The sequence below is a fragment of the Lynx canadensis genome, chromosome B1 (genome assembly GCF_007474595.2).
Source record: "Lynx canadensis isolate LIC74 chromosome B1, mLynCan4.pri.v2, whole genome shotgun sequence".
Taxonomy (NCBI): domain Eukaryota; kingdom Metazoa; phylum Chordata; class Mammalia; order Carnivora; family Felidae; genus Lynx; species Lynx canadensis.
The window spans coordinates 195,034,148-195,061,328 of NC_044306.2; the positions used below are offsets into that span (position 1 = coordinate 195,034,148).

The 27,181-nt window shown below is 36.7% G+C and overlaps 1 protein-coding gene across 7 annotated transcripts in view; it reads right to left on the reverse strand.

The window, feature by feature from the left end:
- CPEB2 (cytoplasmic polyadenylation element binding protein 2) overlaps window positions 1–27,181 on the reverse strand; it is a 73,582-nt gene that overhangs the window by 3,834 nt on the left and 42,567 nt on the right. For all 7 annotated transcript variants that reach the window (XM_030314182.2, XM_030314181.2, XM_030314185.2 and 4 more), the window contains 6 exons: window positions 15,105–15,275; window positions 13,802–13,891; window positions 9,181–9,299; window positions 8,757–8,871; window positions 5,608–5,789; window positions 1–203 (listed from right to left, as the gene is read on the reverse strand). The exon at window positions 1–203 is cut by the window's left edge and continues 3,834 nt beyond it. In XM_030314182.2, coding sequence (XP_030170042.1) covers window positions 1–203; window positions 5,608–5,789; window positions 8,757–8,871; window positions 9,181–9,299; window positions 13,802–13,891; window positions 15,105–15,275 — 880 coding nt within the window. The remainder of the gene's footprint in view (window positions 204–5,607; window positions 5,790–8,756; window positions 8,872–9,180; window positions 9,300–13,801; window positions 13,892–15,104; window positions 15,276–27,181) is intronic.

The window sequence follows — 27,181 nt, forward strand, 5'->3', positions numbered from 1 at the left end:
CGTGGGCGATCAGCACCTTCCTTTACCAATGGCTTATGGAACTCACGTCCTGCGCGAGAGTGGATATTTGCCCAACAAAACTCACAGTAATACTGCAGGCAAGTGACATTGGCACAGAAAAAGGGAGCAAATTTTCCACCGCAGCGCGCGCCCTGGCATTCATCACACATCTGGTCATCTAGCACATATGGCTTCACCTCCACCTGGAACGAGAGGGCAAAAGAGGTCTCACGAAGCCTGCTTCAGAAACCGCTGCAGCGAATTTAAAATGTTCAGTGTTCTCAAGAACGGGACCCGCATTTAACCTCGAGGAAGTAGGCAGCTTCCCAGGGAAAGAGCTTTCCCATGTAGTAGGTAAATACAAAGCGAAACAAAACCAACAACAGTGAGGCCACTCTGTTCTTGCACTAATCATCTTTTTACAAGACGTTTCATGTTCATAAATGACCACGTGATTAAACGAGCACTTGGTTTTAGTTTGGGTAACTTTATTTTATTTTGATGTTTTCTTCAGAGGACTATAAACTGAGTGGTGTTTACTATGTTTTTCAAAGACAGCTAATCCTGTAAATCTAACATTCTACCCTCACCTTTGGTGAAGTGCCATCTTTAAAAGCGTGTTAATATTCTGGGGAGGGGGCGGTGACTGTGAGTGAGAAAGAGAAGGGCATGGAGACGAGTGGTTTTCGCACCTTCCCCTTCATTCTGATACCACCCAAGAGCCGGCCCAACCCCACGGCCGCCGGGCAGCGCAGCACTTCCGTCTGTACCCTGCTGGTGCCTCCTTGGCACACACACAGACCAGAACTGTGGATAATCTCGTTACGGGCGTGTCTAGACGTCAGTGAGTTTCTCAGATATAAAATCAAAGGCCCACTGAGAAGGCCTGACTCAGGAGAAGACCTCAGACTCTACTCAGCTCGGGGCGCTAAGTCTCTTAAAGCTCAGTTTCCAGGTCTGTCAAGTGAGAATACTAGCACCTGCTTCACAGAGTTGTGAGGATTAGATTATGCAGGTAAAAAAGCATTCAGGACAGAGCCTGGCACACAGCAGACTCTATAAGCCAGTGCTGCCTGCTGTAATAACCTTCCCAGTGGAGGGCTACCAGCTTCGTCTGGACGGTGCCCGGCAGCCTCAGACCTCAGCCTTTCCTGGGGACAGGAGGGGAAAACTGAGTGTTTAAGTGGCTTGGTTAGAGGTAAAGTAGTGCTTGCCCAAAGTATAAAATACCAACCCAACAATTTCTATTCTGAACGTATGAATACTTGCATGTATGCAGAAAATGAATATGTAAGGATATTTTCTTTTATTTATTTAAAACAATTTTTTTTAATGTTTGTTAATTTTTGAGTGAGAGAGTGCAAGCAGGGGAGGGGCAGAGAGAGAGAGGGAGGCAGAATTGGAAGCAGGTTCCAGGCTTTGAGCTGTCATTACAGAGCTGGACGTGAGGCTCGAACTCATGAACCGGCTCACGACCTGAGCTGAAGTCGGACACTTAACCGACTGAGCCACCGAGGCGCCCCTAGTATCTTCTTTTTAAAAAAATGTTTGAGATAGGGAGTGTGTGTGTACACACACGTGTGAATGGGGGAGGGGCAGAGAAACAGAGAGAGAATCCCAAGCGGGCTCTGTGTTGTCAGTGCAGAGTCCAATGTGGGGCTCAGTCCCATGAACTGAGATCATGACCTGAGCTGAACCAAGAGTCGGACGCTTAACCGACTGAGCCACCCAGATACCCCTATAAGGGTATTTTCTGAAGCATTATTTGTAACAACAGCAACAACAAACAGGAAAAAAATCTAAAAGTTGATGACAAGAACTGTAAAACAAACATCTGAAAGAAAGGTAATGGAATTAAGTTGTTTATATTTGCATTTCATGGACTAGGGCTGGATAAACATATTTTATGTACATTGAACATTTTGCTTTTCTGCACTGTCTGTATCTTTTGCATATCTTCCTGCTGGAGGGTTTTTTTTTTTTTTAATAATTACTCATTGCCAGTTAAAGATTTTAAACCTTTTTTCCATTGGCCTTTGGTTTTTAAAAAGATCTTTGACACCAATTTAAAAATTTTTATGCTCAATCTTTATGTTTCAACTTTTTTCCTTTATGAATTCTATCTTGATTGCCAGGCTGCCATTTTTGATTCATTATCATTATAATATTTTTATGTGTATATAGTTATAACACTATTCTTATATGATATAATATTATAACTATAATTAAATTATCAAAGAATATCTCAAAGTAGCAAGAGACTTACTGGATTTCATTTTACTAGATGATAAACAAAATGGGCACAGGGAAAGCATCTGCTCACTTCTTAGTTCCCAGGACCTAGCAGAATCTCTAGCACAAAGTAGAAACTATATTTGAGTAAATGTGGTACACTTATGTGTGCTAAGTTTCTCTCTCATGATTTTATCTCTTGCTTTTACCATAAGATTTTAAGCTAATTAAAGACAGAGTATCTGTGTGGTTTACTTCATTTCCATAATACCTCATTAAAATGCCTGGTGCTCAGGAGTTACTTAATGTAAAACTGCTGAATAAAATACGAAAATGCAATGATTTCAGTTATTTATGTTTTAAAATTCTAGATATTATTTCATGAAGCCAATCTACTCACTTTCAAAATCACAGACTTCAAAAATAGAAAATTTGATTTCAAATTTATGATTTTGGAGTATAATCAAACCTTATTTTTGACGAATAATCTCTAAAAATTAATCTCTTGCATATGTGAGGAGTCTGAGTTTCATCAGTTCTGTACCTATTTTTATTTTCTATTATGATGCTTTTCCTTATTTTACTTCAGAAGAACCTATCTGTAATACTCTGTCATAACTAATGAAATAATATTTAGTTATCCACCTTGAGGCATAACACAACTCCCTTCAGTAAGTACCAGAAGGCACAGTGAATGATATTACTCATGGAGTAACATACAAAAATTATAATGAATTACACCTTTGTGGTGACTGTGTTTCCTAGCAATTGAGGAGATAGGCATTAAACCCTGATTTGCTCCTGAGCCAAAAAAGTAGCCTGAATAAACTTTTATTTTCTGAATAAACAATTTTAGTCTTCTCCAAACCTTTGGGTTATCAGTTATAAATGTAAAATTAATCTGTTTTTATGGTTTCATAACTATATTCATAGTAGAGACATGAAAGGCATAAAGGTTAATGGTTTAATTTTTTTTTTATAAATAATACAGGTGACTTACAGAATTCTTAAGGCTCAAATTCTTTTTTTTTTTAAAGATTTAATTTTTTAAGTACTCTCTACACCCAATGTTGAGTTCTCACAACCTGAGATTAAGAGTCGCATACTCTACTTACTGAGTCAGCCACGCACCCCTCAAATTATTTCAAAAAGAATTCAAAATATACCTTAGTAACACATACCTTAAAAAATAAACATTTCATCCTTTTTAAGATGGCATGTATGTGTTTTCAGTTGCTCTTTAAGAATCAATACTCTTCCCCAAATAATTGATCCTTCACTATCATTTTGGAAACAAAGAAAGATGAGGTTTGACCCTCCACCAATTTTCCCTATGCTTCTGCATGTTAAATAACTACAATTACATACAATGTAAGTAACTTCCTCAGTCAATAGGCTCGCTTCTCCGCAAAAGTCAAGGTTAGACTAGATAGGTGGTCTCAAGCACCCATGCACACTGGAATCACTTGGGAGCTTTATAAATTCCTGCTGCCCCCACCAATTACAACAGAATTGGGGTGGAGGGAGGACCCAGATGTCAAGATTTTTCTGAATTCCCAGGGGACTTTAACGTGCAGCTGAGGGTGAAAACCACTGGGTTAGAGGGACTCCAGTTCAACCAATTTTTGTGCATGTTGGAATTAAAACAGAGACCCTCCACTTATTTATTTTTTTGCAACATTTTAAGTAACAGTGCAAAAAAACAAACCAAAAACCTCTGCATGTATGAACTGAAACTATGCTGTACTTTTTTTTTTCTAAATGGTAATTTAGAAATTGGTAATTGGTAATTAAATTGATGACTACCTTTAGAGTCCATGGTCTAGTCAATCCATATTCCTTAACCAGCTCCCCTGCCTCCAAAATAGTCTTTTTATATACAGACAGCTTTGGAGAAGAAACTTCAAGAAACTGTTACACTGGGATAATAAATATGCACTCAAGTTATATCTACCACTTTGGACATAAAAGTTAATTTATCTCATATTCTTAGTATACCTCATCTGTACTACAAAGCAACCATGATTGTTTAGGAATACCGCTTAGCTATATACAGGAACTATGAATAGATTTTAGTATGAAACAGATTTGTAAGTGAACAATTGAGTTTCGGTCACTCCTTTCCCCTATTTTGGATGGTAATCAGTGCTATCACTCAGCAATTATTCAATGGGCTGGCTGTTAGTTAACATTCATAGGACCTCCTAAAAAGTTCTTATTATGATGATCTAAACAATGCTATTAAAGAGTGAATGTTTTAAAGTTTAGGAGAAGCTTTTTAAAGTTTATTTATTTATTTTGAGAGAGAGAGAGAGAGAGAGAGAGAGAGAGAGAGAGAGAGAGAGAGAGAATCCCAAGCAGGCCCTGCACTGTCAGCAAAGAACTCGACATGCGGCTAGAACCAATGAACCGTGAAATCAAGACCTGAGGTGAAATCAGGAGTCAGACGCTTATTAGGACTGAGACACCTGGGCGCCCCTGGGATAATTATTTTGTAGGTTTAGTTTATTTGTAGGTTTATTATTGTGTATATTAAGGGAAATACACAGAGTGTATTTTTATTTTAAATTTTATGATAAATAAAAAATAAAAACACTTAAATAACACTCAGTGCCAAACTCTAAGTGCTCCTGCATCTGTGAACTCACTTAATCCTCAAAATAACTGTGAAAGAGACACGATGATACCAATAGTGCTTTCTATCTGATTAAGTGAGGGAAAGAAGGCACACTGAGGGTTAATTTCTTGAGGATTACAGAGCACATGGTAGAAACCGGAACCCGGGCAGTCTGGCTTCAGGGTACAAACTCTTAAAACAAGCTCTGCCTCCATGGTAAGAAGGATATTAAGACTTCACTGGTGGATAAAAAACAAAAAACAAAAACAAAAACAACCACAAAACTTGACATGCTTTTACAATGACATTTATATTTTGAATATTGTATCTAAAGTTCAAAGTATGTTCAATAATTTTACATTTCAGGGATATATTAAAAAAAATTTTTTTAATGTTTATTTTTGAGAGAGAGAGACAGAGAGAGAGACAGAGACAGAGAGAAAAAGAGAGAGACAGAGCATGACCAGGGAAGGGGCAAAGAGAGGGAGGGAGACAGAATCCGAAGCAGGCTCCAGGCTGTAAGCACAGAGCCTGATGCAGGCTCAAACCCCTGAACTGTGAGATCATGCTGAGCCAAAGTCAGATGCTTAACTGACTGAGCCACCCAGGCACTGCAGGGATATTTTGATGTAATACTCTTTTAACTCTAAGAGTTAAAAAAAAAAAAAAAAAGTATAAAAAAATAAAGTGTTTGAATTATATTACTGACTCAGCACATTAGAGGATGTTGTCAAATGATTTCCCAATAGGTAACTTACGCGTTTATCAATATCCCCATGCTGAAGTTGAACGAACCGAGCACTGATGGCAGCAATATAGCTCTGCTGATTGGAGAAAGCAACTCGACCAGCACCTTTTGGGTACTTTAGCTCAGGATCTGTATCGATTCCTGCATAACAAACTCCACCATACAGCCGGTCCATGATCATAGCAAGTTCCACTTGAAAAGAAAAAGAAGTTCCCATCAAAGGTGAGACAACCCAGTAAATCAAAAATATTTAAGTCTTTCTTAAAAAGGAAAAGTCAACAGGATAGTTTCATGCTGTTTTCTAAATCCAATCCTTTCACCTGCATATTGGACCCAACCTGCTATCACTACAGAGTCACCTGGCAATTCTCTTCTCTCCTTAGTGTATCACCAGTTTTTCATCTATACTGGCTTATTCCCCATCTTAAAAAAAAAAAAAAAAAAAAAAAAAAAAATCTCAACTCTATTTTTCTCCCTCTCAGTGACTGCTTAATTTCTATGTTCCCCTTTATAGCCAAATTACTAATTTTTTTTTCTTATACTACCCAATCTCTGTCTTCCCATTCCTCGTTCAACCCTTTATAGCTTGACTTTCACCCTATGACTCCATTTTAATTTCTCATGCCATTGCCGAATACAATGGTCAATCAGCAGCACTGAACCTAGTTAATCTCTTCCTTTTCCTTGAAATACTTTCTCCATCTGGCTTCCAAGACACATTATTCCACTAATTTTCCTATGACCTCACTGTAATTCCTTCTTAGTCTTTCTTGCTGGTTCTTCCTCCACTCCTTGACTTTTCAATGTCAGAGTACCCTAAGTTCCAGTGTGTGGGTTTCTCTCTACACTTGTAGCTTTGGTGGCTTCATCCCATGTCATGGCTTTAAATGCCATCTACTCGTTTCCAGCTCCTAAATTCCTGTCTCCAGCCCAGGCCTCTTCTCTGGACTCCAAACTCATCTATGCAATGATGGACATTGCATATTGACATTTAACAGACCTTATCACATAGTATGTTCGAAATGGCACTCCTAATATTCCATCGTCCCATTAAATCTGCTCTAATGAGGTTTTGCTGACTCAGCTGGTAACTAATATGAAAGATGAAGCTGCCAAGAGCCTTGGTTTCATCATATTTTCTTTTTCCCCCCACTGTGCATGCAATCCTATGAACCTGATTTTCAAGACATATCTAAAATCCAATCTCCTCACCTCCATTCCTAACATCCTGTTCCAAGCTATTATTATTTTTCCTCTGGATTGTGGCAATAGCCTTATCTCTTTGCTTTTGATTTACAGTCAAAACAGCAGCAGGGCCCCTCAAAATTGATTTTCTTTTTTTTTTTTTTTTAATTTTTTAACGTTTATTTATTTTTGAGATAGAGAGAGACAGAGCATGAACAGGGGAGGGTCAGAGAGAGAGGGAGACACAGAATCTGAAACAGGCTCCAGGCTCTGAGCTGTCAGCACAGAGCCAGATGCGGGGCTCGAACTTGTGGACCGCGAGATCATGACCTGAGCCAAAGTCAGACGCTTAACTGACTGAGCCACCCAGGCGCCCCTCAAAATTGATTTTCAAAACAGTAGCAAGAGGGATTCTTTTAAAGAAGATACCAGATACAAATGGCTGAACTGAAATTTCTACTTAGCTCTACAGGGTACCAGAAACTTGCCTTCAAAACCAAGACCACAATCTTCCTTCTTAGGGTCCTTTATCTCACTATCTATGTAGTAGCTGAAGACTGAAAGCTGAAAGTCAGTCTTTGTGTTTACCTCACAAATGAACAGGAACATGCATCCATTCTGCTCTCTCACCACTGCCACCTCCAATCCAAGCTCCCATTATCTGTCTCCTGTCCCGCAAAGACAGGCTGCTAACATGGTCTACCTGTATCTACTCCCAACTCGGCTGCCCCCTAAATGTGTCGCTAGCTACACTTATCTAAAACTCTTCACTGTTTTCCCTTGGCTTTGAGGGTAAATGCCTAATCAGCTTATTAAACTTATATGACCTGACTCTCATTCACATTTTCAATGCCTTTTTGTGCCTTTCCCCTCCCTCCTTATACCCCTAGTCACCCACTCTGGCCTTCTTTCAGTTCCTCCAACACATTCTGCTTCCCTCCACTAACAATCTTTGAATATGCTATTCCCTTTGTGTGAAACACAGTTCTCAAAACCCTTCTGCCACCCCAACTCTTCTCCTTCTGTTCTTGTAGGTCAGCTAAAATTCAAGTGTGTCTTAAAGATCAGATGGCACCACATTCCTGGGCTATATGCTCTTTTATTCTCTGTGGTCTTTCTTTGTAGCAGTTATGTTCTAGAAGTATTCACATGTATGAATGGTTCTTTTAACATGCATCTCCTATACTGGAAGAGGATGTTTTCCAGTGGTGGAAGGCACTAACACACTCACAGGCACACGGAATCACAGAACATGCTTGCACAGTGGGTATTTAGGTCTATAAATTATGTTCCTATATGGCATCGACTGGTAAATGGTTCCTGGTTATTGATGAGCAGAAATTTATTACTTATCAAAGCACTATTTAAAAAAAATCCCGTATTTCTTCTTCAGATATCTGAATCAACCCACATAAAACAAACACAGCCGAGGGGCGCCTGGGTGGCGCAGTCGGTTAAGCGTCCGACTTCAGCCAGGTCACGATCTCGCGGTCCGTGAGTTCGAGCCCCGCGTCGGGCTCTGGGCTGATGGCTCAGAGCCTGGAGCCTGTTTCCGATTCTGTGTCTCCCTCTCTCTCTGCCCCTCCCCCATTCATGCTCTGTCTCTCTCTGTCCCAAAAATAAATAAACGTTGAAAAAAAAAAAAATTAAAAAAAAAAAAAAAAACAAACACAGCCGAAATCCTTCTATCTTAGAGAATTATACTTAAGAAGTCAGAAGTATTTGGATTCTGCTTATAGAGTCTGCTTGGAGTTAACGATTATAATATTGATAGATGAATGTCCACTTCTCCAGTGACTCGATGGTTTCAAGAATGCTTCTCAGGATTCTGTAGTGAACAACTACTGGAACATGAGGAATCTGCCCCTGCCCACCCAATAGGGACAGGCACACAATAGCTCCCAGATGTTTACTGAATTAATATTTAATTTTTTTTTTTTTTAAAGAAGCCACATTTGTTAACATTCTACTTACCAGCCCTTAATGGCCTAGGAACACCTCCAACAAAAATTGTTTTTCGAGGATCCAAAGGCTGAGAACCATCCATCACAAAATCACTGTCACTTAAATTCCAGGGGCGGATCTGAACCTATGAAGAAAATTACATTACTGCAATGGGTCTTATTCCCTTGATAGCTCATGCTGCTTTGTGCCAATTAACAGTGGTCCTTTCAGTTTTCAAAAGTTTAGATAGTTGGATTTCAAAACAAATTATTTTTTTAACCTAGATACTGAAAATTATCCAAATTTTTAAAAACTGAACTCTTAATATGGCAGTTTAACTTTCTTTTTAATTTCTTTTTTTCTTTTTTAATTTTTTCTATCACTAACAATGGTCTCAGAACAGTTTTTGGTAAACTTGCATTTGTAAACTAAAGTTCAAGTAGTATTTACTTACTGGTTTGTCCTTGATGGTGGGGCTGGAAACACAGAGATAGAGTTTTCCATCCTCTTCAATACAAGCATCAATTAGTGCCTGAACTGAGCTCTCTTCTTGAAAGAGAAGGAATGCATAGCCTGTAATAACCATTAAAAATAAGGCAATTATGTGAAGGTAAGTGATTTCACCCCAAACTTCAGTACTGTTTAGAAAATACATGCTATTAGAAAAGAAAAAAGTTAACTGTCAAATAGAACTAGAACCATTACACTTTCCAAAGGAGAACATGATTATCATCCTATGGAATACACACAAAACAGATACTCATTAATTAGCTATCTTCTATAGAGTATGTGCTATTCAATATTGTGCTAAGAGCTTTACATAAATTATGTCACATGATTTTCATAACAAGTCTAAATTACTTGCCCAAAGTCAGTCACATAAGCAAGTAGCTGGTGGAGTAATTTTAAACCCGGGACAGCCCCTAAGATCTCCCATGATACTGTCTTCTTAAAGAACTTGGCAAGGTTGGGGGGCCTGGGTGGCTCAGTCACTTAAGTGTCCAACATTGGCTCAGGTCATGATCTCACAGTTCGTGGGTTCAAGGCCCAAGTCAGGCTCTGTGCCGACAGCTCAGAGCCCGGAGCCTGCTTTGGATTTTGTGTCTCCCTCTCTCTCTGCCCATCCCCCACTTATGATCGGTCTCTCTCTCAAAAATAAATAAAACATTAAAAAATTAAAAAAGAAAAGAACTTGGCAAGATTAACACACTAACGTTAGAAGCTGAAGATTCCTATAAATGCCCTCAGGGTAAGACATGTTCTGGCGCATACTTGGGACTAGAGCATACTTGGAAAGGCCCAAGAATTTCCATGAGGAGGAGAAAAGTCCACAGCAAGACAACTTCAAAATGATACTAAGAAAACTACCTTAAGGAGGTTGGAATGAAACGGGTTCCTTCAGCGTGGGTTAGAACTTTCAAATCAAGCCTCAAGTTGGATAAGCAGCGGAACACTCCTTTCACATAGTCTGGAGACTATGTTTGGACTTTGGATCCAAGCTCTTGCTTAGTTTCTGTACCTTTGGGAAATATGCCCTTCCTCCTCTCTTTGTGATAACCAGTGGTCAATCTTTAAGCAGAATAGACTTCATTATAAAAAGAAGGTACCAAAGTTTACACTGCAAGTTCACCATTACACGATTATTCCTAGAAGCTGAGAACTAAATGACCAAAAAATACCCCTTTGTCTTGGCAAGATTTCTATGCAAACAAACCTGGAGAACTGTAATCTGGTTCCATTATGAAGAAGTCATCGAGCAGGCCATGCACATCTGTTCCATCATGCAATGAATGGTAAGTGTGAGGTCATGTTTTATGTTGAAATCTAAACACACAGCTTTATTGCTAACAATGGCTGTAATTGCCACAAAGGTCGATTGTGACACAAAAGTGCTTTATTTTAATAAAATTATAATACCTGATTGCATAAATAAAGCCATCAAACTAACCTATGCAAATAGAAACTTCCAAAGGTATGATTATACAAGATTAAAAAACACATCTTAGACCTTTTCAATTGCTAGAAATAATTTAAATATGCCTAAAAAAATAAAAAATGCATACTGGTGAAGGCTTTAATTTTGATACAAGCTAAGGATTTGAGAGTTATAACTTCTGTAATAACTGATAGGTTATACAACCAATTTACTAAAATCATATTTTAAATTTAGTATTTTTAACGTTAAGATTTGTGATATTAATTTTTGATACTAATATTTTCATTTTACTTGGTTTTAAAGTAATACTTTATATTCAGTGTTCTTAATATTGCTTAATTATTTGTGTGATTATTAGGGACGAAACGTTTTGTATCACAAAACTAATTAGGCAGCGTGGCAGGTAAATTATGATCTAGCTAAGGCAAGCCATTTAGTATTAAAATACTCTTACCAAACACATACTATACAGTGAATTGATACCCACATAGGGTGAGCCTCATTCACTGTAAAGAAAACACATGTACATGTGTGGCTCGGTATCCAAGGGCTCATGGCACTGCCTTAATCACAAGGCAGCTTCGCTAACTGGATGCTTTCATACCAGTGTTTTCCAAACCACGGAAAATGAATTACAACAATGACCACACTGCTTGAGAGAACAAGGCTTGGGAACACTGGCCTTTGGCGATGACAATTAACTATAGTTGTACCAAAAAAACTATGATTTGCCAGTGCTACTTTTGTGAGTTTTGTGTTGTTTGCTTTCCAGTTTCAGAAAATAAACTAACCATCACCACAAAAACCACAATGACAATGACAACAATAGCAACAAAGACAGCAACCATTGCGTTTGATTAAATTTGTGCCAACGCATCTTTCCAGGCTTCGAGTCCACCATCCTATTATATGAAAAAAACTCAGGCAAAAAATGGACACCTGTCTCCACACAAACCAATTCTCCTTCCTTTCTAAAACTATATTTCAATTCTTTCCTGGAACTCTGTTCAACTTCTTGATGTCTATCTAAATTGCACAGTACCCTTTAGATTTTGTTCAAAACTTCTCAGTGAGGTCTTAACTACCTATTTCAGGTCAAAGGAATCTCTCTATTCTATGGTATTTATTGTTGTTTATATCATTTGTTAGTCAATTATCATTCTGTGAATTACCAAGAATAGAAAGATGAGTAAAGGCATAGTCCTATAGACTAAGACAAGAACTGGAAATTAATAAAATTGTCACAGATTTGTAGAATTATAAAGATCTAACATTGCAGTTGTGACCAGTGCTATGAAAGGGCTGAACAGTGCTAGGAGAACCTAAAACAGGAGGATGTGAACCGTTAGGTCGGTCCTGAAAGTTTCCTGTGAGTAACAAATATTTAAACTGAAATAAGCAGGGGATATGTAGATAAAGGCCCATGAGAAGAACCTTCGGGGAGAGACAACACCATACGTAAGGGCCCTGAGGTAGGAAAGAACAAGGCCAGTTTTGGGAACCAGAAGGCAGCCAGAAGCAACAGCGGTAGAAGAAACCAGAGAGATAGGAAGGCTGGGCAGGGCAAATGCATTTTTGCCTTTATTCTAACAATAAAAGAAACCACTGAAGGGTTTTAAGTAGAGGGTCAGTGGAATAGCACTATCAGGTGAATTTTCAGAGAGATTACTCTAGCTGTACCGTGGGAGAAAAACTGGAGACAGCCAGAGGTATGGACAGACTAGTCACATTCCTGAAGTAGGCCACCGTAGTGGTAACTTGAGCAGGAACATCAGAAACTAACTGGCATTTTTACTGAACACTCAATAAGCTTTATAAAAGGACAAGGGAGTAAAACAATGGACAACAATAGATTAAAACTCAGCTAACAAATGAACGTCTACATCTATATGGAGCGAATTTTCTCTCTAAACCAAGTATCAGGGCCTCCAAGTCCAGTAAACTCCACAATTGGGTGAAACTTTAGGGTTACATGGAAAAAGGTACATAGCTTTAATCAGATTTTTATAGAGGCCTGGGACTCAGAATCCTGCTCAAAAGATACTCTTGATTCCTTAAGATCTTAAGGTGTAAAATAAGAATCACATGAATGAATGATTTCATTTCTCTAAAAATCTACATGAACTAGTAATGGAGGTTCTAGAATTCTCAATGACAAAAAGTGGAGATGGCCCATATAATTCATTCAGAAATCTTTAACTAGTTTTTGTATGCCAGAACTATTCTTTCTCAGACCCAAAATCAGACCATTTAGCAGGTTTACTGGAGTCTCTTTCCAGGCTTGAAAATTCATTCAGTCATGAGTGAGTGTTTTTTTTTTTTCCTTCTAAATTATATTTCAACGATGTTCAAAGAAAAATCTCAGTTTCTCAACCTCCCCCTTTCATTTTATTCACTTCAGAGAATCTGCCACCAACAACCTGACTATATTCATGTTAAATTCTCTCCCCTCACCTCCCTGCTCATCATGGGCAGGGAGATACTTCCTCTCTCCCCTGACAGTGGCTTTGCTTCGCTCGTGAATGATAGTGTAATTTGTGACTCTTGTGCTACGCTGACAGGTCGCAGTAGTATCCTAGCAGTAAGTCACTAACACAACTAGGTATTCTCTTCATATAATGGGGTTTTTGGACCACTTTCTCCTCTTGTTAAATTCACCCACAGAGTTAAGTATCGCTCTGTTGTTATCTGCTATTATTTGGAACACCTGAGTAAATGTTGCAATATTTATACTACTCATGTGTTTATACACATTTTTTCTCACTTCACACAGATCTCAATTTCGCTGTGTAGAGGGACACTTTTTTATATGTCTGTACCCAAGTTACTTAGAAGGATGCTTCAGACGGAGAAATTACTCAATGCTGGTTTGAGTCTGAAATCATTGTCAAATCATCATATCTTTTATAATAGCACAAGTGTCTTATGATTCCTGATTGCCTTAAAGGAAATGAGGATAGTCACAAGGACCATTCTTCCTCACTTTGACACATTACCAGCCTTCACAAATTACTCTATTAGTTTTATATAAAGGTGTGATGATATGCAATTCTAAAAGAAAACACAAAGTAATTGACAGTATCTTATTTGCTCTCATAAAACTGATTCCCTAGAAAATATCAACAATAAAAACTCTTACCTTTTGGTGGAAAATAGGACTTGCTTTCTGCTTTATGAGGCCAATCTACTACCAAAGGCCCAAATCTTCTGAAGCTAGCAGTTATTTCATCTAAAAAAGTATAATAATATGTATTAGGAATTAGTTTTAATGGTTCATTCTAAAAAAAATTCCTGTATAAGTTAAAGATTTAATGTTTAAAAGTACCAAGTAGCCTAAGATAAACTAGAATATGAAAACTCAAAACATGTCTAATAGCCTTACTAAAAGGATATATGAACTAAATAGCTATTTTAGTCAAAATAAATTCAATTTTAAGCAGCACATTGGCCAGAGCAGTCAATTCAGTGTGAGTTTTAAAATTTTATATAACACTGTATGGATACTAATGGATTTTAGTACACCAAACCATAAATATTACTGCCTTGAAAAACACGCCAACAGTATATCAAGTTAAATAAAGAGATTGTTACTGCTTAATAAGTAAAATTTTATAGGGAAAGAAAGTTCTGTGCAAATAAGACATATAAAGTTATCATACTCATAAAATATACTAAGGTCTGACACATGTCAGGTAGTTTCACTGAAATACACCTAGGTCAAATCCAATGATACGGTCTAGGTTATTTCATCACATGAAAACCTTATTATACTAATGAGTCCTTAGAATAAGTTTGTGGATATTTGAATCATAACTGAAAAATGTCTCAAAGTGTAGCAATATCCTATTAGTTGTTACTAAGAGTGGCAGATTTCCCACAACCTTACAAACATTAAGACAGTTTCAGTACTTTTAAATCTTTACCCTGAATTATTTTCTTTTATTATTATTACACATGAATATTTTTTACACATGTTTATACATGCCTTTGTATAACCTGAATTTCCTGTTTATGCTGTTTCCATTACCCTTTGGGGTTTTACTGCCTCTTTCTTACCTGCTTCTAAAAGCCTACTTATCCTTAAAGGAATTAAACTTTTGACTATCATGAACTGCAGGGAGAGTTTCATGGCTGGTTACCTTTATTTCGTGTGTGTTGTATTATGGTAATGTAGCAGGTTTTAAATTTTATAAGAAAAGATTTTTGTATGACCATCTTATTTACAAAAAAATGTTCACAGTAACCATATGCATTTTAACATATAAAGAAAAAAACTTGAAACTGTCCAATTAGCGATTTAACATTTCAACAGGTGATAAAATATTGAAATAGAAATGGATGTCCATTCTGAATGAAAATCTCTAGAGGCAAAAAAATTGTATACCTCCATTCACATTATATTTTAGCTGTTTGTTTGTTTTAAACTCAAATCATCACCCTACCTTCATCAATATCTGGAGGAAGACCACCAACAAAAACTTTTCGAGAGAAGCGTTCTATTCGTTCTCCATTTTGATGAGCAGAATAGCATGTGGGAGAATTTAAAACCCCAACTTGATCATTATGGCCATCATCAAGCAGACCATCATCTATTGGAAAGAGGGAAGAACGACCTAAAATATAAGAACAAATATAACTTGAATCTTAAAGATATGACAAAGTCAAGCATAAAGATAGGAATGACAAATTCAAAGGCTTAAACAATGAAGGTGACATAGGCATATAAAAAATAAGGGAAATTCAGATTGTTTAAGGTTTTAATTACCTGGATTCAAAAGAGAAGCAGTCTGAAGAATGACTTAGAAATAAACATAGTCATATGACAACAATTATACTGCAAACACTAGATCACTTCAATTATTTATGGAAAGCAGCAAGAATCTGAGGTATGGGGATGGTTAAACTGGATGTGTAATAGGAGAAACCTTTGAGAAATTGGTGGCAGAAGGGAAATGGCACAGACTAAATAGATAAGACATAATAAAAAGCCACTTGCAGACCACGGTAAGGACAAAGGCAACACGGAGACTTGCATATAAGGTTAATTGGTCACACATGTGACAATTATGTAAGAGGGTAGACAGGGTTTCTGCACATGTGCAAAACAGAAAAAGGCATCCCCTCTAGGACTTTGGTCCTCATCTGAGCCCACCCTTCAGAGGTGACCCTTTATATAGGGCACATCCTGTACAACCCTCTACTGCGCAGCAATCCTGATGCTAGACTCCATGGGGATCAAAAAATTAAATGACCTAATAAAATATAGTCCCCTGCTCTCAGGGGATGTACAGTTAGAAAAGATAAGATCTATACATATAACTATGGCACATAGTCATAAGAAAGCTCCAAAGTACTTCAGAGGAAGTTTGCTGGAGGAAGGAGTAACCTGGCTAATAACTGGATAATTTCTAAAATCCTTAAATGAAACTGGATAGGAACTGTGGTAAAAAGGGAAAGATAGTGGTATTTACTGAGTGCATGCATTAGATTGGGTAAGATACTTCTAAGTTGAAATATTTGTTAGAACATGGTTTTGAGTAAATTTTCCAAGTGGAAGGAGACACACTGGACAAAGGAGGAAAATGTGAATTTATTTAAGAAACAGAGAGTAGTCATGGTTGACTACTACATGTTGGATATAAGGAGAGTAAAGGCAAGAAAACAGTTTTGAGGCTAGCCAGAATACTTAGCCTTGAATGTCGAGTTAAAGGAGATGTTTTATTTAGTGGGTGATTAAAACAAAAAACTGGATACAGGGGCTCAAGCAAGATAACTTTTCTGGTGCTTTAGGAAGACTTACAGCAAATGTGGTTAAAGTGGTTAGAAATGAGTGGATCAGGAAGGATGGACAGAGGAGACACTGTAATAGTAAAGCGTGGATATCGGAGAAACAAAACAGAGAAAAATAACGGAAAGGAGGAACTAAAAGATGTTATAATAATAAGAATCATTAACTAAATATAAGGACAATAAAGACCAAAAGCTGGCATAAAAAAGGGTAGATATGGAAGGAAAACAATCAATAAAACTAAAAGGCAACCTACTGAATGGGAGAAGATATTTGCAAATGACATATTTGGCAAAGGGTGAGTATCCAAAATCTATAAAGAACTTATCAAACTGAACATACAAAAACCAAATAATCCAGTTAAAAAATGTTCAGAAGACATGAATAGACATTTTTCCAAAGAAGATATCCATATGGCTAACAGACACATGAAAAGACATTCAACATCACTCATCACCAGGGAAATACAAATCAAAACTACAAGGAGATATCACCTCACACCTGTCAAAATGGCTAAAACTAACAACACAGGAAACAATAGGTGTTGGTGAGTGTGAGGAGAAAGGGGAACCCTCTTACACTGTTGGTGGGAATGCAAGCTGGTGCAGCCATTCTAGAAAACAGTGCGGAGGTTCCTCAAGAAACTAAAAATAGAACTATCCTACGATCCAGCAATTATGAGGTATTTACCCGAAGGATACACAAGTATGGATTCAAAGGGTCACATGCACCCCGATGTTTATGGCAGCACTATCAACAATAGCCAAATTATGGAAAGAGCCTCAAATGTCCATCAACTGATGAACGGATAAAGTAGATGTGATACACATATACAAGGAAATATTACTCAGCCATAAAAAAGAACAAAATCTTGCCATTTGGCATGATGTGGATGGAGCTAGAGGGTATTATGCTAAGTGAAATGAATCAGTCAGAGAAAGACAAACACCATATGATTTCACACATATGTGAAATTTAACAAACAAAACAAAAGCGCAAAGGGAAAAAAAAGGGAGAGGCAAACCAAGAAACAGATTCTTAACTAGAGAGAACAAACTGAGCGTTGCTGGAGCGCAACTGGAGCGTTGCAGGGCGATGAGATAAATGGGCGATGGGCATTAAGGAGGGCACTTGGTATGATGAATACTGGTTGTTGTACGTAAGTGATAAGTCACTAAATTCTACTCCTGAAACTAATATTACACTGTATGTTAACAATCTGGAATTTAAATAAAACCTTGAAAGAAAGAAGAAAAAGAGAGGATCGATAAGTGCAGCTTCACATGCTGAGAGGATGTTCAGAATTCAAAATAAGGTGGGCAGATGCAAATGGAATGGAGGAAGGAAATAAGCCACATTTTCGAGAAGAGAGTCAACTTTACAAAAGTGACAGGTTATAAAATTCTTTGTAGTACCACTGATGAAAACTTCAGAGACAAATGATGAGGGTAGTTCCTTGGGAAACTTACAAGAAAGTGAGGGAACATTCAAGAAGCTCGAGAAAGGAGTGGTAAGAAAGTATGAGGGAAGCCGAAGCATTATTATAACAGTTCCAAAGAAAAATGTGAACAAAGCTTTAAAGGAAAAAAAAAAAAAAAAAGAGCAACGAAGTATCAACGTGCGATGTTAAGATAAACACTTGAAAAAATGACAACTGTTTGAGGACATGCACGATCTTCAGAAGGGAAGCAATTTCAGTGAAGTTGGATGAGAGTCACACTGCATGTAGAGTTTTATAAAGTAAAGACATCAAAAGGAGATGATTCTTCTGATGGAAAAAGAGAAAGAACGCAGACAAACTTTTTCTTCCAAGATGGAATGAAAGTTTGTTTTTTGTTTTTTTTTTTTTTGGGTGTGGGGGGGATGAAAAAACAATGCATGGAATCTGTAGCATTGTACCTTAATATATACAAGTCATAAAACGTCATTAAATAGGGATCCTGGGTGGCTCATTCAGCTAAGTGTCTGTCTCTTGATTTCAGCTCAAGGTCATGATCTCACTGTTCCTGAGATCTAATAACCCTGCGCTGGACTCTGTGCTGACACTGCAGAGCCTGCTTGGGATTCTCTCTCTCCCTCTCTCTCTCTCAAAATAAATACACTTAAATTTTTTTTTTTTTTTTTCCAACGTTTATTTATTTTTGGGACAGAGAGAGACAGAGCATGAACGGGGGAGGGGCAGAGAGAGAGGGAGACACAGAATCGGAAACAGGCTCCAGGCTCTGAGCCATCAGCCCAGAGCCCGACGCGGGGCTCGAACTCCCGGACCGCGAGATCGTGACCTGGCTGAAGTCGGACGCTTAACCGACTGCGCCACCCAGGCGCCCCTCAAAATAAATACACTTAAAAAAAAGTAACTATCTCATCATCTTGATATGACACATAACAGTGCAAGTGATATCAACAAAGGCGATATGAAATGTGATGGCCTGCACAGACTGAAAGATGGGATGAGAAGGGGACTCACGTGCTGTGAACTGTAGTTGGCTGGATGTTAGAAATAAGAATTAGAAGTTTTTAACATCAAAACCAGGTAGAAAGATCATTATTTGTACAGGAATAGGAAATTATAGCACAGATTCAAATTCAACTTAAATAAGATGTTCTGAAAGATGCCTATGTGAACTTTGTGAATAATTAACTTCTCCAATACCTTTGGTATTAGAAATAAGGGTCAATGAAAAACAAATGTCAATAATCTGTGTGATCAACAGAAAGAAAGCCCTTCAAAGTATTTTATCTAATAACTTTAACAAAAAAAAATCAAGATCCATTATAAATAATATTGTAACTGGTTCAATTTCTAAGGTGGACTTCAATAATTCTATATTTGAAAAGGAATAATATGAGGCAGAAAAACACATACATTAACTAGTTTTTAGTAGAAAAATTATTCTTATTTCAGACATGCCAATGCATTGGAAATTATTTCACTCTAAAGTGCCCTAACACACATATGAATTTAGCAGTCCCATGAATATGATACGCACTCTTTTTAACAAACATTTATCTTGAGAAAAAATACAGATCATAAATATTTAGAGTCTAAATCGAAATACTAAATACGGTGACAAAGGAAATCACTACGTAAGAGAGGTCATGACCCAAAAAGGATTTAAATTTTCTGTGTTAACTATAATGTTGTAAGCATATTCATATTATAACTGCATTTAATGATGATTCTGTATTATAAAATACCACTTTAACTATAATAAATAAGATATAGTTAGTAAAGCAACTATCAAACATCCATAATCTATATGTCTAAAATCTAGTAACCAAAGCTCAGCTAAACAAAGGATGTAATGGAAAGGCTAAGAACATATTACACATACTAATAAGAACCTTCATTGCTGTAAAATCATGACCATTTTCTTTATAGAAGCCATAAAAACTATGGAATTATATGCTCTTTTAAAAGAGGAGTTAACTGAGTATACATCAACAACAAAAATATCACGTTTTTAAATAAAAAAAATTTTTTTAATGTTACTTATTTTTGAGAGAGAGAGAGAGAGAGACAGAGCATGAGTGGGGGAGGGAGAGAGAGAGAGACAGAGTCACAGAATCTGAAGCAGGCTCCAGGCTCTGAGCTGTCAGCACAGAGCCTGACACAGGGCTTGAACGTATGAGCCGTGAGATCATGACCTGAGCTGAAGTCGGACGTTCAACTGACTGAGCCACCCAGGTGTCCCCCAAAACATCATGTTTTATCTTGCCAATTATCTTTCCTTATAACCCAATGTAATTCAACTCGAAACACAACTTTAATACAATTCTCTAAGTAATGACCTACTTCACATACAGTACACTATGAACATGCTTTCTGAGAATGACACATACCTACATTTAGTGCATGAAAATTACAGCAAAAGTAAAAGGATGTGTGCTGAGAGAAGTAAAATTGGATTATAAAATAATTTGGACTAAAATAGTTGCAACAGTTTTCAACCAAAATTCAATTAGCTTCCTCCTTTTTTTTTGCTCTGAAACTAGGATATATTTTCAGGTTCTTACATTTCAAAAGAATGAAGCTGAATGATAATGAAAACACAGCATAAAATTTATGGGATGCAGCATAAGCTACATATTTAGAGGAAAATTTCCATATGTAGAGGAAAACTACTTTTACACGCATGTTAGAAAACAAGAAATGCTTAAAATAATCCTAGTTTCTGCCACAAAAAGATAGAAAAAGAATAGCAAATTAAACACAAGGAAAGATGAAGGAAATAAAAAAATAAAGTCAATGACATAAAACATAGACTAACATGAAAGCAAGTCAACAAAGCCAAAAATGGCTCTTCAAAAACATGAAACTGATTTACCTCTAAGCAGAGTTTATCAAGTTCATCAAGAAAAATTAGAAAACTCAAGTTACCAGTACTAAGTATGAAAAAGGGGACATCAACCAACACAGAGCCTATGAACATAAACAGCTAAACTTCCTACCTAGTTTTGCAACCCTGATAGTAAAAACCTGGCAAGAAAATTACAAGAAAACTATATATCAAGAATACAAGAGGCAAAAATTGTAAAGAAAATATTCACAGGTTGAATCTAGAAATAAAAAATGGAAAATACATCATGATTCAGTGGAGCTCGCCTCAGGAATATAAAACTGATTGACATTTGAAAATCAATTACTGTAATTCATATTAACACAAGGAACTAGAAATAGCAATCATTTCCACAGATGTAAGAAATGCATCTGATAAAGTTCAACAGCCACTCATGATTAAAAACTCCCAGCAAACTAGGAATAGGCAAGAATTTCCACAATCTGATAAAGAGCACTGAAAACCTGCAGTTTACATCTTTAATGATAAACTATTAATGCTTTTCCCCTGAGGTCTGGAAGGATGTTCACTATTTATATTCAACATTATCCTGGTAGTAGAACTAGTGCAGGAAGATGAAAAAATAAAGTGTTTAATACTTGCAAGGAAAAAGTAAAACTGTCTGTGCTACGAACATGATTTTATATGGAAAATTCAAAAGACTCAAACTACTTGAAGTAAGTGCATTAGCTACGGAACAAATACAAAATTAACTTACAAAAATCAATTTATTTCCAGATGACAGTGATAATAATAGGGAAAAAATTTAAAATAGTGCCATTCCTTATGCCATCAAAACTCATCAAATACCTAGGAATAAATTAAACAAAAGATATGTAAGACCTTTACACTGAAAACAAAAATTTGCTCAGAAATTCTACAAGACTGAAATAAATGAATAGAGAGAAGAAATCAACATGTGAGATGTGAAATTATCTCATGTATAGATTGCATACAATGGCATTCAAAATCCGAGCACATTTTGTCTTCTAGAAACTCTCAAGCAAGTCCTGAAATTTATGATAAATCAAAGAATTCAAAACAGTTAAAAAAATCACATAAAAGAACAAAGTCAGAGAATTATACAGCCATATTTCAAGATTTACTGGTCAGCTATGATTATTAATAATTATAATAATTGTATAAAATAATATAAAAAAATAATCATGAGCTTTGGTGGCTTAGTCAGTTAAGCGTCTGACTTCAGCTGAGGTCATGATCTCGTGGTTCGTGGGTTCGATCCCCACATCTGGCTGCTCAGAGCCTGGAGCCTGCTTCAGATTTTGCATCTCCCTCTCTCTCTCTGTCCCTCCCCAGCTTGCGCTCTGTCTCTCAAAAATAAACTAATTGTTAAAAAAAAAAAAAAAATTAAAGAATGTAACCCTTAGGATAGGCAAATAGCTAACTGGAACAAAACAGAGTCAAGAAGCAGACCCATACATTTACAGTCACTTCATGTTTTCGAAAGTATCCATGCAGTTCAATGTGGAAAGGAAGATGTTTTTCAATAAATGGTGGTGAAGAGGGGTGCCTGGGTGGTTCAGTTGGTTAAGCATCCAACTTTAGCTTAGGTCATGATCTCACAGTTTGTGAGTTCGAGGCCTGCATCGGGCTCTATGCTAACAGCTCAGAGCCTGGAGGCTGGAGCCTGGAGCCTGCTTCTGATTCTGTGCCTTCCCCTCTCTGTGTCCCTCCCTGGCTCACACTCTGTCTCTCTCTCAAAAATAAACAAACATTAAAAAAATTTTTTTTTAAAAAATGGTGGTGAACCAATGGATATCCAGGTGTGGGGGGTGGGGAAGGAACCTTGATCCCTATTCTCACACCATACCAAAAATACATTCAAGAAAGATCAGTGACTTAAATGTGAAAGACAAAACAACAAAGTTGCTAGAATTTCTTCACGATATTTGGGGATAGGCAGTAATTTCTTAGGATTAAAAGGAACTAAAGATAAAAGAAAACAACTGGACTTCCATCAAAATTAAATATTTTTCTGGTTATCAGAAGACAGTGTTAGTGAAGTGGAAAGACAAGCAACTACCAGAAAATAGGACAAAATACACAAAGAACTCCTCTAAGTGAACAAAAGACTTATACTGAATTAAAAATGGACAAAAGACTTGTACTGAAACTTGACAAAAGAGTATAATGAAATGGGTTACAAGGTATGAAGAGGTGCTTCATATGACCCTTAGTTATCAGGAAGATGCAGATTAGAACCATAATGAGACATCATATATATGTATCAGGGTAGGTAAAATTAAAAAGCTAACAGTACAAAGTCAGTCTTATATTCTGTTGGAGTGTAAAACTGGCAAGCTACTTGGTAGTTTCTAATAAAGTTAAAATATGCATTCATTCTATAAACCAGCAATTTTGCTCTTATATATCCAAGAGAAATGAGTGCTTATGTGCACATGTACACTCACACACACACACACACACACACACACACACAGAAAAGAAAAAGGATACAAAAATGTTGATGGTACTTTTATTTACAATAGGTCCAAATGGAAACTAACTCAAATGTCCATCAGTAGGTTAATGGACAAATTGTGGTATATTCATATAATGACTCTATTCACCAATAAGAAAGAAATAACTGACAGTAATTTCTGTTCTACAAAATCTTACAATTTCCCTTTGAGACTGACATTTTTAAGTATCTAAAAGCAATTACTTAATGAAATTTTAAAATGTCTTTCTTTTATTTAAAAAAAAATTTAATGTTTATTTATTTTTGAGAGACAATGACAGAGTGAAAGTGGGGGAGGGGCAAGAGAGAGAGAATCTGAAGCAGGTTCCAGGCTCCCAGCTGTCAGCACAGAGCTGGATGTGGGGCTCGAACCCACGAACCATGAGATCATGACCTGAGCCGAAGTCAGACGTTTAACCGACTGAGCCACCCAGATGCCCCCAAATGTTTTCTTCTTTTAAAAGAACTGGATATGGTTGTTCCTAAGCTTCTTACCATAGTAATTAGATGTGTTTTTTGTTTTTCTCTAGATAATTAAAAAAAAAATTTTTTTTAATGTTTTTATTTATTTTTGAGACAGAGAGAGACAGAGCATGAGCAGGGGAGGGGCAGAGAGAGAGGGAGACACAGAATCTGAAGCAGACTCCAGGCTCTGAGATGTCAGCACAGAGCCCAATGCGGGGCTCGAACTCACGGACTGTGAGATCATGACCTGAGCCGAAGTCGGCTGCTTAACCGACTGAGCCACCCAGGCGCCCTACATAGATAATGTTAAAGGTGAAATTTCCATGCTGTTAAAACCAGCAGCAAAGTAAGGATATTGATCAACAAGCTCTATAGTCAAAAGAATTTTAAACTGTAATTAGACTACATTGTTTGAAGGGGTAGGGTTTTGTTTTTGTTTTTTTTTCTCTATTTTAGAAATCATCATTTGACCTTGACATCAAATGCTCCATTTATATTCTCTAACTATTGTTATGACATTCTTGACTAATACTACAAGGCAACAAGTATGAATGGTTACACAAAAATCCTACTTCAGTGATTCTAACTTAAGAGGTATATACATCCATATTTGTCTGTAATATACATAGGCATTTATAACATACACGCTTATAAACATGAGAATTAATATAATATGAGGTTAGTTACAACCAAGATTAGAGTGAGCATCTAACTAAGAATTCTTTAAGAGATTTACAAAGAATGTGATAGTTTTAGAGACAAAAATGTAAAGGAGAAAAGAGGGGAAAAGCTTTATAGGTAGAAGATATCTGCTTGAGCAAAAGTACAGAAATATTCCAAAGGCCATATCAAGGTAAAATATAGAAAACTGGAGACATTCTTAACTATGTGCTTTTTAAAAGCCCTACTTACTTCAAGTAAAATACCTTACGGTAAGTTAGTCACCTAAAATGTACAATAAAAATCTGAAAGGTAAAATAGTAGTTACAATAAAAATTACAGAGGAAGTAGTAAGAAGTGAATGAGATATGAAAAACATGAAAAAAAAGAATAAATGAAGGTTGCCTAATCATTGCCAATGAAAGGGTCTAATACAGCTTCCGTATTGCCAGGGCTTTTTAAACAGGTCACCAAAATCCTTTTCATGTGAAGGCAAAGTTAGAGGATCTATATTCCTATTACAAGACTAGCAATATACCTTTTCCCAAAACAGAAAATTGGCAAAGGTTTTATAGTAAAGAAACACAGACACTACCTCAAATATAAATGAGCCTTATTTGTTATGTGGACAATTAGGATTCAAATTATTCATTTCAAAATATTTTAAATAAAAAGGCTTAGAGAATGCATGAGATTTTTCTATATTCCTATAATAATGTTTATTCCACACAATAATAAAAGCCAGGTTAGGAGCTTCCTTAACTGAAGATGGGGCTAAAGGCTAAATTATGACTAGGCCATGTGACAGAATGATGGTTAGCAACCAGTACATGATTTTCTGGTATGTGCTGTTAGAGGAGTTGTAAGCAATTACTAATTTTACTCCACTGGCTATGTGCCTATGCCCAAACCACCCCTATATTTTCAGATTTTGACCTTATTTTGGAAGCCCAGAATAGAGAAATTTCTCAACATATCAAAAAGGGGGAGGCAGGAAAGGAAAACATTTGTACAAAATTAGGCAACTTATGACTTGAGTCTAGGCATAATTCTTTGATCTCAATGTGTTATCCTGTACTTTCATTTACTAACTGTTGTTCTAAAAATAAAAACCAAGCTATATAAATTAAAGATGACTATGAATATTCTTCTCATCTTCTAAGATCTTAGCAGTCACTCTATTGGAGTAGAAAATCTACCAATGTGATGGCATGATTTTTATTTAATATGAAAGGATCAAAAAAACCCACTATCAAAACAATAGAAGTAGGTTTGAGACTGCACTTTCTCAAGCACTACCTGTTTAATCAGATAGAATCACTGATCAGGCATGCTTTTCCAAAGAACTGAGAAGCTATTAAGGTACCCTTATCACCTAAAGAGATTTTGTCCCCAAAATAGGTTCATCCTTTTCACATAGGGGATGGATACTTAATTTTAATAATCAATTATAACCTAGTTATTATGTCTTTGTGCATTAACTTCTAGACATACTATACTTGGCCGTAAGTTCACTAAAATTTTGTTTCTTTTTAGAAACTGGTCTGGCTGGGTATAGGTGTAGAGTTAGGCAGAGTAAGTCTCTTCAAGGAGGAGGGGTAAGCAAATTTTTTCTGTGAAGGGCCAGAGAGTAAAAAATATTTTAGTCTTTGTGGGCCTTACATTCTCTGTTGTAACTCCTCAACTCTGCCATCATTGTAGCTCCAAAGCAACCAGACAAAAGTAAATGAATGGGCATTGCTGTGTTCTAATAAAACCTTGTTTATAAAAACAGGAGGTTTAGCCTGTGGGCCAGTTTGCTGACCTCTGTCTTCTAGTACTACTCTGGCTTTTTCTTCATGCTTTGGAGATTTTGCCCATTCTTTGACAGGTATCAAAAGCATTTACCAAAGATGAAGAATTTCAGCCTTGATTTCATCATAAAAGGATTTGAGAGTGGTGGTATTTAGGGAGTGTACCCTTACTCGGGCTACTTCACAAGATTGTTTAAGAGTCAAACGGATTGAAACCAAATCGAACCAATTCAGAACATCCCGGGGTCAATTTTAGAACAATACATAGTATACTGTCTTACTAATAATTCCTTGCTTATTACAGTGCATAAATCTGAATGGCTACATAGTGTAAATAAATCCAACCTCCCTAACTGAGCTTCCATAATTTCATTCCCTTTAAAATAATTTCTATTTCATTCCATATACAAGCAATTAATTCAAGCTTTGAGATTACCTGCTAGAAAAGATTGCATTATGATGTTTAGTCCTATTAACTAAAATAGGTTCTATTTCTATTTGTTAAAATATCACATATATTTTTGTTCCTTTGGGAGCACAGTAGCCCTTTAATCCTTTACGAAAGGAATAGATGGCAATATAAAAACGTTTGAAGAGGTGGGATAGAACTTACATTACACTTCACACCTCTCTTCACACTCCCACCCAGACCAGTACGTTCACTCTTAGAATTGAAGGGAAGAAATGCCGAACAGAAAATAAAACACGAAAGATAGTGTTCCATATATTAAAGACTGCGCCCCCATATGAGAGTCTCCCTCCTTCCTAATCCTGCCCCCCAGGCAGCTCTGAGGTAGAACTTTTTTATGGCTCTTAGGGTGTAGAGACGCAGAGGAGTTGGGGCAGGTTGCAAGTGAAAAACAGGGAAAGAAATACTTGCTCTTTCTTAATTACTTCCAGTACAATTAAATTTTGAATATTCCTAAGGTATATTTCATATACTAGTATCTAGAAACAGCCTGATGTGAAGTTCTTATTGACATTATTAAGG